The sequence below is a fragment of the Trachemys scripta genome, chromosome 19 (assembly GCF_013100865.1).
Source record: "Trachemys scripta elegans isolate TJP31775 chromosome 19, CAS_Tse_1.0, whole genome shotgun sequence".
Taxonomy (NCBI): Eukaryota; Metazoa; Chordata; order Testudines; family Emydidae; genus Trachemys; species Trachemys scripta.
In genome coordinates, this window is record NC_048316.1 from 8,345,610 (window position 1) to 8,363,378 (window position 17,769).

Consider the following 17,769-nt stretch of genomic DNA (forward strand, 5'->3'; position numbering starts at 1 on the left):
CGGTTACTATGGTGCTGCCAATCCCTTCTCCTCACTTGATGCACCTCTGTTTCCCCTCAGGCACCTGAGAAGCAAGCAGATTTGCCCTCCCTCCTGTTCCAGGAAGCCTAATTAACGCCGCGCATGCACTCGGGCTCCCCGTACACTCACAGTGAACACGGTGAAGACCCAGTCCTTGGGGAGGCCCTTGGCTTGCCTGAATTTATCATTAATGTAGCTGTTAAAGCGCTCCATCCGCCACACCGTCTCCTCCTTCAGCTGACTGTACAGGGGGTTTTTCTTCTGCATGTACTGGAGGGGAAAGGGGGGGTGGAGAAAGCAAAGGGATGGTGAGTTAAAAGGCTTAGATTTCCCCCTCCCTGCCCTGAGGAATGGGGAGGGGAAGAGAGGAATGGTTATAAAGGAACCAGATTCAAGCCATATTCTGAGTTGCCATCTGGCCCAAAAGATGGGAAAGCAAGCAGATACAAAGTGAGCACTGCAGAAGGAAGGCTATGGGCTGGGATTTGTGGCCAGTCTGTTCTTCCCAAGCACCCTTGCTCAGAAGGTTTAGCTCTGATGGCTTTAGGGCTCTGGCTCCCATGTCAGAATTCCCGGCTGGAAGATCCAGACTTGTTTTGCTTTGGGACCCTGCTCAGGAAGGTGCTGGGTACCCACAATCCCCATTGGCCTCTTGAAGGTCAGGGTGCAGGTCGGCCCCTTGAATTGCTAAGATGAGTGAGTTTGCTGACACCCTGGGAAATATGGGGGTGGGTGAGATGAGACCTGGAGTCCTAGAGCTTGATCCTGCAGGATGTTACTAAGTCGTGCTGAGTGCCCTCAATGTCCATTGAAGTCAGTGGGCGTTAAGGGCGCTCAGTGCCTCGAAGGATCGATCCCTTGATGCACAAGTTTCAGGCAGTCTGAGTGCAATCAGAACTAGGGGTGCAGTGTGGACACAAGGATAGTCTGAGCACACCCTGTGTCCTACCTAGTGGTCACAGTGCAGAGAGGACCTGCTAGAAAGTGCCACATAGCCAAGCCTGAAAGTCCATTTGCTTCCCAGCCTGGAGGTGAAGTGACTTGGCCAAGGAGACACAGCGAGTCAGTGACGGAGCTGGGAACAGAGTCCAGAGGCCTGATTCTCAGTTGCATTAAGGCCCCGTGATGCTGCTTGGAGTGGGGATAAACAGCCCCAAGAACACTCACTGCACAAGCCTTCCCCAGCCCCTCCCATCGCTCTACCCCAGCCCTGCTTGCAGCCCCAGGACTAAGGGTTGGATTGGAGGCCTGCTGGGAACATGGCACTGTACTGCAGCTATTCTCGGCTTCCTGGGGACCCATGCAGAGCCATGAGAAACAGCCTCATGGAGGCCAGGCCCCTGTATGGCCCCAGAATACACTGAATGCTCCAAAGGTGGCTTAAAACTACATTAACCCCCTTCCCCATTCCCTGCCCAAGTCCTGGAATGAAGTCACTGAGAATCAGACCCTGGGACTGGGAGTCCCATACTCCCCCAGTCCCCTGCTCTATATTATCCTTTTCCTTCCCCTCCCCGGCTGCTGCCTAGATGATACCAGCTGAGGGGCAGGCAGCCTGTGATGCACGCTTACAGCAGACCCCATCACCCAGCAACTGTGTTAAAGCAGCAGCAGCAGTGTTGTTTTTAAAAAGGCATTTCTCTTTGTGAGCACAGAGCCCGCTGCTCACCATGCTCCCGGCCTAGTGTAACCCTCCCCGACACGACCAGGAATAAACCCACTTCCGGAGAGCGTCTCTCTGCTGGCGAGGGAGCGCCTGGGAAACATGCACATGTGTGTATCTCCAGAGGAAACCAGGGAGAGGGAGTTTCAATTCCGCTGGCTCATTAATCCTTGGGTAAGGTGGAGCCTTATCAAGCCCTGGGTGTTTGCATCGGCCAGGGAGAGATAAATCCCCTCTCCTTATGCAACAGCTGGGCAGGATTGCAAACGTATCTGCCATGCAATCGCTGCTAAGCTGCAAAACTTCTGATTAGTGGAGCTGTCTGCCACGCGGCTCACCCTGGTTTCAGCTGAATGCACTGTCCCCTGGGCGGGGCAAGAGGCAAACGAGGCCTCGCACTTGTTGATCCCCATGACGTGTCAGCAGAGGGGTCCTTTGTCTTCCCACACCCACCTGTCCTCATAAGATAAGTGCAGATGGGCTCCTGCCAGCGTGTGCCCCCTGAAAACAGAGGGCCTGATCCTGCGAGCTGCTGAGCATCTGCGGCAGCTCCTCACAAGGCCCCGGCCCTGGACGGAACAAACTTCATCTTGTCAAAGGAACAAGACGCATTTGTAAAAAATAATGGGACAAATCCTCCGTTGGTGTAAATCAATGGCGCTCCATTCATTTCAACAGGGTGCACTGATTTACATCAGACGAGGGTCTGGCCCAATAACTACAAATTTGATGTGGGCCGAGAGAACCTTTCACAGATGGTTTATAAAACACGGCAAAGCTCTTTAAAAAGGGGGGGTGGGGAGGCTGGCGATGGAAACACACACAACAGCAGCTTTCCTTCCAAGGTTTCATGATCCAGTTTCAGATTCCCTTGTGCTTGCTTGGGAAACAAAATCAGCCCCGCTCTGTTGATGAGCTGTTGCCTGACGCCTGGGACGGAAAGCCACTGAATGGCTGGCAGGGGTGTATTAATGAGGTGGCGTGGGAGAAAGGGAGTGTTTGTCCTCGGTGCAAGACCTCGGCTCCCCCAGATGTGTCCTTAGCTGGGATTAGATGAAGGTAAAATGCAAAACTAAGACAGGGACCAGCAGCAAAACTGGGATCTGGGCCAGAATTTCGAACATGAATCAGGGTTTTGGTTTGAGTCCATCTGCAAACAAAGTGGATCAAATGTGCTAACGTTGGTTCGTATACTTCAATGGACCGAAATCAGATATGAATTTGGCCCATACATAGACTGTAAGCTCTTTGAGGGAGGGACTGGCTTTTTGTTCTGTGTTTGTACAGCGCCTGGCACAGTGGGCTCCTGTCCATGACTGGGGCTCCTAGGTGCTAGGGTAATACAATAACACATACAATAATAATAATAATTAATTAAGCATTGAAACTGGATGCCAAATTAGTCATAGGCTCTGTGTAAGTTTACAAATAAATACATTTGGAACAAAGCTTTGATTCTACACTTTCTGTGTCAAGCTATAGATGATTGTGCATTTAACCCCAAACAGGGCTGGTGTTTAGCAAAGCAAAGTTCACTGCAGCAAGAGGAACAAGCTACCTTGTTATCCAACTGCAGGGTGTTTTCGTAGAGGTGCTCTGTGGGAAATGGTTCTGCTTGACATTTGAAACATAGCAGAGAAAAATGGCTGGCTTCCTTGCGTGGGGGAGGCAGGACGGAATCAAGTGTAGTTTGAAAAAAAGTCCTACATGTTGCCAGCTGCTCAGGTGAGTTACCTTCCCCCCCTCTTCCCGACAGGTTTCTAGGTAATTTATGCTCTGCTAATAAGCACCTGTCCCTTGTTTGATGTCAGTTGTGCCAGAGGGTCTCACCTGAGCACTTGAAATCCCCTGTGCACAGCCCTCGAGTTGAGCAAACAACTCTGTTCCAGGAAAACACGTTGATAATAGCGTATATTGCAGAAAGTGGCTATAATCCGTGTCCTGAGCTACCTTTCTGCAATAACAATAAAACTCCTGCAAGAACCAAAGTGGGCGAGCCTGGGAGAGCTCCCTACCTGGCTCTTCAGAACACACCATTCCACTGGAGGGAGCAAATGCATTACAGGGAAAATGGTTTTCTTCCCTGTGGTTTCTTTCCTAAGTGCCCGTTTACTCTCTACCGCCGGGGTCAGCCCTAGCTGTTGGGAAGCAAAACCTCCAGCAGACTTTGGTCACTTGCTTGGCATATGTTGAGCAGTGGGATCACCACGGGCCATGGAACTGGGGGGGATGGGCAGGTGTGTGTGGAAATATTGGGGGTGGCGGATCAATGTCTCCACCCCACTCACTGGTTTGCACCCTCACAATACATTGTGGGGGTTCGAGCGGCATCCAGCTGCATTCTGGCCCCACGTGCATGGGAGGGAAGTGGGGGCAGAGAGGAGAGCAGGACCTGGAGGAGGGACTGGAGCAGCCACCGCAGCACGTGAGACTGGGCCAGGCACCAGAGAGCAAGTAGGACTCCCTGACCCAGCCCAGGTCCCGCCTTCTAGCTGCCGTGGGTCCTGGCACAGACACCCATCCTGGGGGAGGGGCAGGAGTAAGTGCACCAACCACCAGGGCAGGTGGGGGACAGGAGAGGGCACCAAAACCTGGGCAGAGGTCAGGGTGCCAATCACCGGGCACTGGGCACCAGCTGCTATCGAAATGCCATAGGAATGGCTGTAGGACCTACCAGGAGGCCCCTTCACAGCCTGGATCCAATTCCTCCCCTCCCCCGAGAGTCTCAATAGCTTGCCTTGTTCCCCCCTCCTATCCCTCTGCCTCCTCATTCACAGGAAGCTTCTGCCCCCCTTAGGGGTTGTTACTAGCGGGAGAGAGGGTGGGATGGGTGTTTGGCAGATAACAGGGCCAGTGCAAGGATCTCACTCAGAGGTAGCAAAGCTGGCAAAGATCAAGGTTTAATTCCAAGAGCTAGCCAGAGACCTGTTTTATTAAAAACACTTTTGCATGATGCAGGATTACTATTTATTTGAATTATGGCAGCCCCATATCAGTCAAGTGACATATTGTCCCTGTCCCAAAGAGCTTACGATCGGCATACCCAAGACAGACGAAGGGAAAAGAGACCCAGAGAGGGGAACTGTCTCACCTAAGATCACGCAACAGATCAGTGGCAGAGAACAGACTCCAAATCCAGTAGTCTGTCCATTTGGCCATAATGCATTTGTGATCCTGATCCAATCACTCCCATACCAGCCAAAGTGCTAGGGTCACATACTCATGAACCACATCAGTAGCCTCTCACCTCCTGCTTTTGGGAGTCCCCTCTGTCAGAACTGCCTCTCAGCATGCACCTAAATCAACTTCCCCACTTGCTAATAGTGACACGTCTAGTCCATCATTTTACCGAACTATGGGCACGAAAGGGACCTCCTGGCACTATCCAATCAGATCACACAGGGTGGATAGATGGATATAGTTTCAGTTTACCTGATTGGTCAGATGAGCAGTGAGGTCATCGGAAGTGGCATTGTAGTGGGTGCAGGTAAGTCGGACATAGCCATGGCCGAAAAATAATACATAAGGCACCGTGCAGGCAATGAGGAGGTAAGAACGGACATCAAACTTCTTCCCCTCTAGGAGCAGAGGCTTTTGGATATACCTGCCAGAGCGAAAGTGCAAGCTGTGACATCAAGAAAGGGCATGAAGGGCTGTAGCATGGGGAGCTAACAGCTCACGCCTGTCGCCGTTGATTTCAATTGACCCAGGATCAGCCTCTGATCTCTTTACTCCATAAGTTTGGATTTAGATCAATGGGAGTGAGAGGCTACCCAAACAGATTAAGTTTAACAGAAGCTGAAAGATGATGAACAAAATCAAATGACCCACTAAACTGCTACTTTCTTGTCCTATATTTCCCTTCCCCTCACTTCTGTTGACATTTGGGCCCGATCCAGTCATCCGTGCTCTGGCAAAACTCCCAGTGGAGTCAAATGGGAGAGTGGTTTGAGTGAGGAGTGCAGATGCAGGTCCCTCTGTGTGTAAATAAGGATGTCCCTTAAAGTATTCAGTGTAGTTGTAGCCATGTCAGCCCCAGGATATTAAAGAGACAAGGTGGGTGAGGTAATATCTTTGATTGGATGAACTTCTGTTGATGAGAGAGACAAGCTTTCGACCAACAGAAGTTGGTTCTATAAAACATACTACCTCACCCATCTTCTCTCTCTCTCTGTCCCTTCAAGTGTAGTTCTGCTCTGAAAAGCAACCGTGTTAAAGCGGCAACATTTCACTCATCAGATCTATGGCTTGCGTGTGTATTCAGCGTCATATCGGAGCTGCTGACTTTACTCACTAAAATATATTAGCACTTTAGCATCTCTCAACTGTGTTGAGCCACCACAGTGCAAGTGACATGGATTCTTTTCTAGCTCATGCGTCATCAACAGACCTGTCAAATAGGCTGACCAGGTTTGAGCTAGAAAGAAACCCTCTAGACTTTTAGCTGTGAGGTTGCGTTTGCGAGGTAGGCAGTTAGAAAAACATCCATCTTTTAACTTGTAAATAGAGCAGGTTGGTTAAAAAAGTTCGGGGGCAATTATAGAAAGTCATTTTCCATAACAGACAACACTTCAACTCTCATCCTATTCATGTCCCCCAGCTCTGATTGCTTTTAGCAGTGACATTATCATTCGTTAATAGCGATGTCACAATTCAGTCCTACCCTGGAAGTGGCCGTGTTGCTACAAACTCGAGCTCTCACTGAGTTACTCAAATCACTAAGGTACACTAAATTATAGCTACCCTGGGACAAATCTTGAGAGATGCTGTCCCATTAAAAACTAAGGCCCAGGTTCAATAAAGTATTTACGTGGCTAACTCCCATTGGAAAGGGTTCAGAGAAAAGCTCCAAGAATGGTTAATGGATTAGAAAATCTGCTTTATAGTGATAGACTCCAAAATCTCAGTCTATTTAGCTTAGCAGAGAAGAAGGTTAAGGGGTGACTTGATTACAGTCCATAAATATCTACGTGGGGAACAAATATTTAATAACGGCTCTTCCGTCTCGCAGAGAAAGGTATGACATGATCCAGTGGCTGAAAACTGAAACTAGTCAGATTTAGGCTGGAAATAAGACATACATTTTTAACAGTGAGAATAATTAACCGTTGGAACAATTTATCAAAGGTTGTGATGGATTCAGCATCACTGGAATTTTTAAATCAAGCTGGGATGTTTTTTCTGTACTATCTTCTCTAGGAATTATTTTGGGGAAGTTCTATGGCTTGTGTTATAGAGGAGGGCAGACTAGACAAGGACAGACCACTGAATCAATGGAATTAATATAGCCAGAATAACGGGGTAGCCCCCCACCCCCTTCTGCTGTAGGACTCGGGGCAGTTCCCAGAAGGGGAATTTCAGGCAGCATGTCATACTGGAGAGTTTCTTTTCTGCCTGCCTGAAAACAAGGGACACATTGCAGAAGGTAGAAAGTGAAAGATTAAATTTCTTGACACATCCAGATAAATCAGCTTGCCCTCCCACTCCCCACTGGCAGCACAGCTCTCCAGTTCATGTTGAGTTTTCTAGTTGGTTTAAAAACTCGATAGTCTCATTACACACGGCAAAACAAACCCATTCATCTTATGGCCTAAACCAACATTTCTTTGTGGACACTGACAGCAGAGGGCACTGTTAGGACGCACAGTGAAATGGCAGGAAGAGAAGCTGAGCATTTGAACACTAAAGGAATAAAAGCTTATGCCACATTTGTAGAGTGGGATGGAATTAAAGAGTGACTAATATTTACTGGAGAGTATACAGAGTTTGCATTTGAATACAAAGAACCCGTCACACACGGCCATCACCGGAGTGATATCATTTAGGAATAGTACGCCGTCCCTTCTCACGAAAGGGGAGTGGACATTTATGTGGATAACAAGAATACCCAGAGTTCTAACAGTTAAAACTAACAACATTTTTGGACGGGATGGTAAACCTCATCCTGAAGCCTGTCTCTCGCTATTGGAGATCAGGATTTGGGGTCAGGAAAGAATTTTCCCTCAGGTCAGGTTGGCAGAGGACCTTTCTCTGCAGCATTGGGACCAATCACACACTGGTTTGAACTAGAGTAAAATAGTGGGTTCTCTGTAACTTCAAGTCTTTAAATCAAGCTTTGAGGACTTCAGTAACTGAGCCAGAAGTCATAGGTCTGTTACAGGAGAGGGCGGGGGAGGTTCTGTGATCTGAGATGTCCAAGAGGTCAGACTAGATGATCATGGTGGTCCCTTCTGGCCTTAAAGTCTATGAGGATGAGACCTAATGTTGGGGGCAGATTACCCCACATGTGCTACTTTAGGGTTCTTACAGCTTCCGCTGAATCATGTGATATTGGTCACTGTTGGAAACAGGATACCGGACAAATGGACCTTGGGTTTGATCCAGGCTATCAATTCCTCTGCGTCTATGTGCCAGCTACTACATACACATACCTGTCCTACTACAGAACGGCTGGCAGTTCAGACTTGCCCTCTTACAAGGCTCTCCTGTCCACCCCAACTAGACTGGCTAATACCTTCCTTATAGAGAGATTTATTGTAATAGTCTGACAAAGATAAAATGGACTAATTGCTTGAGTTGGCTGGGAAGGTTGGAGTTTTGTGTTCTTGACTTTCTGGGATAAAGTTGCTAAGTTGTAATATCAGAATGTTTGAGTTGTGACCCAGTGGCATGGTGGGGTGATGCAAACAGCACCATGATGGAACATGCTAATGTCACATTATGATAAATTTGTCATGCCCTTAGTATATCGCACTATGATGTTGGCATGCCATGTGGCATGTCACACCTTGATCACACTATATTATGTCATGATAGCGTAGTATTGGTCACTGGGATGCTTGAAGTGCCCTGGAAGCCTAGCTTCAAGATTACTGAACCAAACAGCCACTTAGAATCCAGGCTGTCCCATGAAAGCCAGGAGGGATGTCTGTGACTTGCAGCTCATTATACAAATAATGACAATACTTTGCACCTCTGTAGTGCAACTCATTCACGAAGCTCAAGGCACTCTAGAAAAATCAATGAATTAATCAACCCAGCGCTCACTTGGGAGCTGAGTATTTCCTATCCTTATTTCAAAGATGGGGAACTGAGAGCAGCTTAGTGAGTTGCCTAAGGACACAGGGTGAGTCAGTAGAAAGATTATGCAGTGAAGAACTCTTATCTGGATCCGTCTGGGCACATGCCCAGTCTGGATTCTTTGTGGCAGAGATCATATTTTGTTCTGCGTTTGTACTGTGCCTAGCACTATGGAGTTCAAGGTCAAGACTAGGCTCATAAGAGTTATGGTAATGCAAATAATTAATAATAACAATAATTCTCGAGCACCACCAGCAAAATGGAATGAACCTTGTCTTATGTGACCACTCAAGAGACCAACAAATATTTGTTGGATAAGGATGTGTCTAATAAAGAGGGGCTGAGTTGTGTATTATGGGTGTGGATTTTCACAGGCTCTCAGGGTTGGCTTTGTTTCTGCTCCTATTAAAATGACTCCCATTGACTTCTGTGGGAACATAGGTGCTAAGCCACTGCTGAGTGTTTTTGAAACACACACCCCTTTATTTTGGGGGACAGTTTGGGGCAGTGCCTTAGAGTGGGAGATTACCAAGGAAGGGCCTCTTGTATGGGGTTGACTGTACTGATATCTGAAATCTAACTCACACCTTGGTGGCTGCTGTTTGTATGTGGGCAGTTAGTGGACTGGGATCTCTTTATTTGGGTCCTTATTCCTTATGTCCCTACACAAAGCCTGGGGGAGAGCTTGCTCCACCACAGCTCCTGTTTGTGTTCCTTCTTGCCCCTGTCCACCTCATCAGCTTGTCATTGCTTTTCAAATCTCAGCTGAAAACTTTCTCCCTTGCTTCTGCTAGTCTAACTTCACTCTCTTTCTGCCAGGGCTGTGTTATTCAACTCTGCAAAGCATTCTGGGATGCAGCTGATAAGAGAGATACTAGACAAAAGAAAGCTGTATGGTGTTATTGCAGTCCCCTGGAGTATGACACTTGCAGAGACATCAGAAGGAGACAGCAATAACATTTGGTAGCCAGAGACTCTCTGGGCTTCGGCTTAAAAAATATAGTTAGCTGTGAAGTTCTTACAAAGAAAGCATGTGTCTCTTTTGACTACCGGCCATGAGTATCTACAAGAGCAGTTCCTGTTTGAGGTCAAGAAGCTCACAGCTACCAGGCAGACTACAACAGATATATAGTAGGTATAGAATGGGTGGCACAGATGCTGCAGCTGTATGGTGTATGAAATCTTGGCATGGTGTAACAAGCTGGGATAATACCTAATTCAAATGGCTCTATACAAGGCTTTTGTCATGTATGAAGCTATAGCATCTGGCCTTTGGAAGTCATTCTTACATTGTTAGATAGAGATCATCTCAAACCTCCTGTTTGATGGCGATGACCTATCTCCAAATGTCAGACATGAAGGTGTTGAAACAGGCTCAGCTGAAAAATAGCCCTCTACCCACAAAGCATAGTGAGTCCTAGGCCACTGAGAAGAGATGGTGGGAACCATCAAACAGCTATGAAGGAATTCAAGTCATTAAGGTCAATAAGGCCTGACTGAGTGCCCATGGAGGTCAGCTGGCACCTTTCCACTGAATTCTTGGAGCACTGGATCAGGCCCATGGAGGTGATCCCAAACATGTCAGTGCTCAGGCAGATGCTTTCGGAAACATTAACCTTCAGGGGACTGGATGACACAGGGGCGGAGAGCGCCAGGCACAGTTCTTTTTCCGTTTCCAAGCTGAAGTCAGAGGGAGTTTCCCTTACAAAGGTCTGAGTGGGAAATGAGCAAGGGGCTCTGGATTTGGCCAAGAGAAGGGACGTGAAGCAAAGCAATATACCCACGCTGACAGAGCATGTCTGTGGCAGATTCAGGAGGGGAACCCAGCTCTTCCAGTTCTGCCCCAACATCATGGGAACACCCTTCTTCCCCTTTGTCACCAGCAATAGCTGGACTACCAATGGATGCAATGGCGTGCCCGCCTGCTGCATTCTCTACCTTTGCACTATTCTTGCCTGGGGAGCTTTGTACGGCACCTTCTTGTACAGAGGGTCTTCCTCGATGCTCTGGAGTTTGGCCTGAAGCGAGTTGACACCTGCTTGATTTTTAAGCAGGAAAATTCCTCGCCCTTGGTTGGAGCTGGTGGGTTTGCAGATCCAAATCTGTGTGTCTGCAGACAAGAAAGAGTCTATTAGATTACAGCGTCGTTATGGATACTGTACATTCCCTATAGCATGGTATCCCGAGACACCAACGTGCTCAATGAATGGGCGCTGAAACATGCTCATTTGAATATATATTTAAATATCGTAGCTCACAAATAAAGAAGGGCCTGGGGCTAACCTAAGATCTGCACATTCCCAAGCTTTGGTGTCATGTAAGATCTGGAGCCGGGTTTTGCCAGTTGGTCTCAGCTCTACCATGATAGCACTAGCTTTGGAGACTGGACTCTGATTCCACCTCCTGAATGATGGGGCCTTCAAGTGCATTTGTAGCCGGCCTCCGGGATGCTTTTGCTGGTGTGTTGGAGAAGCGAGCGGGCAAACAAAAGCGCTGGTGATGATGTCTAGTGATGATGGCCAAGGGAACAGCTGAAGGGAGAAAGTTGGCGGGAGCCTCTGTCTGACACTGCCCAAGGCAAGAGTCTGTCTCCAGGGTTTGGACAGCTTGGAGGAGGGGATGTTGTGCAAGGAGATACCTACAAGGCAGCTGACAGATCGCTAGAGACAGTGGGGTGGGCAACTTCTGGGCCAATCAAAACAATCGGAATGTTGAAGGGGCATATTTGGGCTACGTGTCAGAGAAACTGGGGTCGGGTGAGTCACGTTCTCTGAGTAGCCCACTTGTCAGCAGTATTCGGGTCTAGATGACTATCCCATATGTTGCTGATATTCATTGGGATTCAGGACATTTACTGTTCACTCTCTAGCCCTAGTGATATTCCAGAACAGCGTCTGAAATGACTGCTGGGAGCTGTAGCGTGACTGATTCTTGGGCAGGTCAGAGACGCCATAGGCTCCTTGCTAATACTTCAGGGATTTCTGGGGTAACTGAAGGAGTGGGCAGGTACTGGGGAGCAAAGCGGGGCAGGGAAGCCCCTCATTTATTGTTTGCTTTTTCATAATTACTTTGGGATCACTACGCCATCTAAAAAACAATGTTTCTCCCAGAACACTTGACCTCATCATTGGCAATGTGCAAAGACTAGTCACCTTTGTAAAGTTCAAAGAAAGCTTCTCTCTCATCTTTTATATCCAGCCGAAAGGATTCTGGGAAGAAGTCTTCCATCTTCAGTATCCTATGGGAGAACCGACCATAAGCCAAAAAACCTTTCCTGAGCCATACAGCCCTTTTTGAGTTCCCATCAGACAAGAGGTAGGGGACACATCTTACTGTAGACTTGGGTTATGGATTTTTTTCCCTTTTCTCTTCCCCTGTACTCTTTTATTTCCATTGGGGAAGGCTTTTTACTCACAATAACAATGTTTTTCTTGATCACCTCTAGAGGCGAGCCTGACTCTCAACCCCAGACTCCAACTTTTGGGAAAGTTCAAATCTGGATCTGACTTCTGGGTCTTGAGCCCATCCCTAATAATATTGCATCAAGCGCTTCAAGACTTTGGGACATGCAGCAGCTTGTAAATCAATATTGACTATTTATCACAGATAGACAAGGATTTGGGCAAAACTAGAGCTTCTCCTCCAAATCTGAATAATGGAAGAAGTCCCAGGAGGGAATGCTGGAGAATATATGCTAAGATATGGCCAAATGTTTCATTACACTCTACAGAATTTCTGTTGGCCTTGATGATGTCTTTTACACACTAGGTTTGCTGCAAACTAACAGACAGGGCCTCAGGTAAGCATGGCAGAGGTTATTTGCGGTACAGATAACACTGCAGCAGAGGTGCTGTATCTGATATTTACAAAATGCTCTAGAGCTTCAAGAGTTCCCACCTCATCTTTCATGGGGGGATTCATTACAACTGGTATCTTTGGGGATCAGGCAGTTCTACAGTCCCAGGTATAGATAAAAGATGTATTCATTTTTATAATTTACTCCTTCAAGGCTCAAAAAAAAAAAAAAAAAAAACCCTTCCCCCTGCCCTCCGCCATGGCTTTTATACCTCTTGTTTCATACTCAAAATAACAAAAGAGATTAAACCTCCAGAATAGGTGGGTGACTGCAGCCCAATATTAATGCCAGTGAAGAGACAAAAATGCAGACACAGTTAGTTGGAGGAGCAAAACTGAACCCCCCAAAACTATGCACCAAGTTAAAGCCTACTAAAAATGAAGCACTCAGCATCCACGTAAGCTTAGCTCATTTGAAGTGAAGATTAAGATCTTTAGAAGGTTGAAGCAGAAAACATGGACCATTGAACTTAACTACAGCTGAGTACAGGAGAAAAGCTACTTCACTCTGATCAGTCATCCAGGGCATGGTCCAGAATCCACTGAAATCAGTGGAAAGACTTCCATTAACTCCCAGTGCGCTTTGGATCAAAACATAACTCCAAAAGATGAGTGGATGGAGGAGAAGAAAGAAGAGCATACAAGACTTTAGAAAAGAAGAGAAAGCATGATGTCCCCAGATCTGATTGTGTTGTACCATGCTGGGTTACTTGCTATGAGACTTTGCATGAATCAGTGTGACAGTTAGTGAAGTCAAAGTTAAATATAGTGGCACACGATGGCTTTTTAAAACAATCTTTGTTTTGTCCATCATCAGTGGAGCTATACAAACAGGATTGGTTGGCTAGCTTAATGATTCTGAAAAATGTCTAAGATCAAAGTAGAGGGTGGAGTTTCATCAAAGCTTAATCAGAAATCAGTTTTAGTCACAGGGTGGAGAAACCAAGGATTTCCAGGATGGGTCTCACAAGCCCATCTCTACCAGATGATTTCTCATCCCATCAACGAGGTGACCATCTGTCCAACTTCTCCTTTATATGGTACCTCCCCAAGTGGCACAGGTTTCTATATTCTGGCTGTGTAATGCCCAAAGGGATGTGCAGTCCTTACTTGGCATTCAAGTTCTTGCTGATCTTGTTCATCACCCGCTCATACTCCCTCAGGTTGCTCAAAAGGCCAATCTTAGTAGTGAGGACCTTATTGTTGGGGATCTGGTAGAGAAGCTGTTCGCCTGCATTAGAAAACAAAACATATCCTTCATGGGCCACACAGCCTGGTCTGGGATGTGGAGGTAAATCCTGCCTGCAGAGTAAAATTCCCCATCTGCTAAAAGGCCTGCTGAGGAGCTGAGATCTGCCCTGAAACCAGAGGGGAGGGACCACATTCTCCTTCTCCCTCAAAGCACCTCTTGTTCCTGAGTGAGTTTGCTCTGCCACGGTAGCAGCTGCCCGGCTTGCCACTTACAGTGCAATGGTGATACTGTTATATACACAGAGCCAGGTTGTCTCTGGTCCTGTGTAGGTGCCCAATGTGGGAGCTTTCCTGTCCCCTCCCTTCCTCCCTGGTACCCCCCTTCAGGGGACAGCCAGAGCGTGACTAGATAATGCAGGTAGCGTGCTGGGCTGTGGTGCACATGTGTAGGGCCAGGGTGAAGGTGGCACAATGTCTCCTGCCCTTTTATACATGCACCAGCAGAGATGTGGCATCCCAGAACATGCACTCTGTCCCTGCCAAAGCCTGGTGGAACTGCTGTCCAGGGGCCAGGAGGAATTCTAGCCTGCAAATGCTCCCCCCTGCAGTGTGACCCCCTGCCACATCCCCTGCCGCAGGGCTGTGCTTTAATGGCATAATCCGGCCAAATAGCTGGCACACGTTCCCGCTGTAACTGCAGTGGCAATTCCAGACCCTGCCCATGGATTGGCAGGGAAAGGGTTAACCCACTCTGGTGCTGCCTGAAGGAATAAGCACAGCTGCATATCCTAAGTATAGGGATTGCTGGGCCAGCTGTGGTGTATTAATTCCCCAGCACCCAGACTTTAAGAGGGAGGGGTTGGGTGCACTTAGGCCCCAGGGCTCCTAGGAGGGAGAGTATGGGAAAAGCCCTCCAGCCACTAGTTTATATTTTGGCTGTACAAAGCCTCTCTCTTTGGGGTGAAATCCGATAAGGCACCAGGCTGAAGGAGGCCTTTGTGAATTCTTAGTTTCAGGCTCTTCCTGTGGGGAGTTTGGCTGGGCCCCAAGAAGCCTGGTTATGCTGATTAGATTTATCTCTAGGCCAGGGAGATCCACAGAATGCTCAGCCTGACCTTTTACATGGAGGTTTAGAGTTTTCAGGGCTCCTTGGGATCTAAACCCTTGTAAAGGGGCTTCTTTTCTTTCTGATTATTCAAGTCCCATTTAAGGATAGTGAGCATGTATGCAATGCTCCCCCTTCTAAAGCATCCATGCCTCCTGAGGGTCAGTTTCTCAGCTGGCATGAAGTAGAGCAGCTCCCTTGACCTCAGGGGAGGTAAACCAAGTTATACTGGAAGACAACTTGTCCCCTGGTCTCAATATGGAGCTGCACTGCCATCCCCCCACCCCCTACAGCACAGTGTGGCTTTGAAAAGAGTTCAGGTGTAGGATTGTCTCTTAGTAAGAGCAAGAGATTGGGAGGCAGCCGATCTGAGTTGCCCCCTGTGCTATCTTAGGCAAGTCTTCTAGGCCAGTGGTATCAATCTGTGATTTGCAGAGCACTTGATGGGCTGTGGAGAACTGTCTGATTTCATTTCCCAGCTGCTAGCACATGTGTTCAAACTCATCAGTGCTGCTGGGAATGAGGAGGGGCCACTGCTAAATGAGAGGAACAGAGGTTCTCGGGGACTAGAGCTACCAGTAGGCCTGGATCTATCAGCCATGAGTAATGGGAAGAAGACCCGGTAGCTAGGCAGCGGAGATCAGGCATAAGAGAAGCGTTTGCAGGGGGTGAGAGAGAAGAGTAGATCGGAGAGGGAGCAGTGAAATGAAGAGCAAATTTAGCAATTTACTTCATAGAGGACAAAGCACACCCCATTTTAGAAGGTTCCAATTTAGCTCCTCTGTGCCTCAGTGTCCCTGGTGCTACACAATGGTGTCTGAGCAATCAGAGCGGCATCTTCTCCACCAAGGCTTCACCTACTTGGTTGAAAGGCAGCTCTAATGTTCTCTTTACCCAGCTGCTACAAAACAGCTCGCGTTCAGTTCTATGTGTCCGTCGCTCCTGTAGCGGTGCCCTGCCGGGGAACCCAAACCCTCCTCCTCCTCCTTGTAGCTCTGCGAGTCCAGTATTCCCTCGCTCTCCCCGCCACCGCTTTGACCTCTTACCTTCTTTGAAGTTGTAATAGGTCTCTCGGCTCTTGGTCTCGCACCATTTCAGTTTGTAATCCTCCCTTTTGTTGTCATGGATACGCTGCCAGCCTTTGCTCCTGCAGTAGACGCTCACCCTGCGTGGAGAACAAAATAGCAAAGCAGCCCCTGCTTTTAATGAAGAGTTAATTAGCTCAGAGTCCTTCAATTCCCTGAGATTGTCCCTAGAGGGCTGACTCAACAACACCTACAAGCCCTGAGGTGGGGGAGAGGGGGCTTCTCCCCTCTCTAGTTCATTAGAGTGTACCCTTGTGGGACTGTACTGGGGTTTTTGAGAGGTGGTGATGATGGTGGTACAGACCTCGTTAATGAAGGCTGAGCTGATCAAATGGGGCTATTTCAATTAGGGGGAAAATGGTACCTGTGGGAGCCCTGTGTAGTGGGTGGCTTGGCAAGAAATCTCTCAGCCTAAGACTTCAGAAATGAGGGGGAAGAGAGAACAGCTAAGTAGCCACTGGAAAAACTGAATGTGTTTGTAAATCCAGTGTGGTGGCACCTGAAGAGTTAATGAGGAAAGCCCATGGAACCGTAGCAAGGAGCGAGACAGGGCCCCAGAGTTTGCTTCTATTCTGTGTCAGGTTCCGGTGACTGCAACTCAAAAAGGATGTTGGCAAATCGGAAAGTTACAAGAATGACTTGAGGTGGGATGTGTGGAAGTGTCTTCCAGTGAGAGGCTTAAGACGCTCAATCTATTTAGTTTATCAAAGAGAAGATTAAGAGGTGATTTGTAGGCTGTGATCAAATACCTGCAGGGGAATAGATTTCTGATAGTACTCAGCTCTTGAAGCTGGCAGGAAAAGGTGTAACAATATCCAGTGGCTGGAAGTTGAAGCAAGACAAAGTCAGACGAGAGAGAGGCTCAATTTATAAACAGTGAGGATAATTAACCATTGGAACAAACTACCGAGCGCCAGGGTGGATTGTCCATCGCTTGCAGTATTGAAATCAAGACTGGATGTCTTTCGACAAGACGTGCTATTGCTAAACTGAAGTTAGGGGCTTGATACTGCAGAGATTAGCGAGGGGAGGGGCTAAGGCCTATGCTTTGCAGAAGATCAAACCACATGATCATAATAGTCCCTATTGGCCTTAAAATCTATTAATCTAACTACACAGAAGTCTCTGGGGAGAAGAATGACTTACAGTCCAGCCCCATTAGCACCGCCAATGTAAAAGAACGGCCCTGACGACGGAGGCTCCTCCACCTTCTTGTCTTCCAGCTGATCTACTTCAGGGACTGTTTTGTGATTTGTTTTATTCCCTTTGGACTTGGCTTCATCCACCAGCTCCACTTCAGATGCGCTGGAAGCAGCTGCAAGAATTAGAAAGAGGGAGACTTGAGCCAGGTTAGCGAGGTCTTCTCTATCAAAAGCACTATCTCAGCAGAAGCTAGCAATGGAAAAGCACATATGATGTTCTATCGTCTAGTCTATTCAATGGCCAGTGTAGGGCATGGTCCCTAGATAGAAGAGGGATCGGATATTAAACTGATGGCAGATATTTGGATGTGTGAACAAAATAAAAAAAAACTGGAACAGGGCAGAGATTTACAGGAAAAACTTCTTGTAAATTTGCATTGGCCCATGGTAACAGTCTTACTCAGTATTCACAGTGATTAGAGGAGATGCACGGTTTTATGGTTAAAACACTCAGCTGGGACTCAGGAGATCTGAGTTCAATTCCTAGATTTGCCACAGAGTTCCTATATGATCTTGGGCAAGTCACTTCATCCCTCTATGCCTCAGTTTCCCTAGCTGTAAAATGGA

General features: G+C 47.7%; 1 protein-coding gene across 1 annotated transcript in view; it reads right to left on the bottom strand.

The window, feature by feature from the left end:
* The window catches only part of TTLL10 (tubulin tyrosine ligase like 10), a 161,192-nt gene that overhangs the window by 12,183 nt on the left and 131,240 nt on the right, over positions 1–17,769 (bottom strand). The window contains exons 7-13 of the mRNA XM_034753514.1: positions 17,147–17,315; positions 15,962–16,080; positions 13,730–13,850; positions 11,917–12,002; positions 10,703–10,874; positions 5,117–5,288; positions 151–291 (exon numbers count right to left, since the gene is read on the bottom strand). Of these exons, the coding sequence (XP_034609405.1) occupies positions 151–291; positions 5,117–5,288; positions 10,703–10,874; positions 11,917–12,002; positions 13,730–13,850; positions 15,962–16,080; positions 17,147–17,315 (980 nt within the window). The remainder of the gene's footprint in view (positions 1–150; positions 292–5,116; positions 5,289–10,702; positions 10,875–11,916; positions 12,003–13,729; positions 13,851–15,961; positions 16,081–17,146; positions 17,316–17,769) is intronic.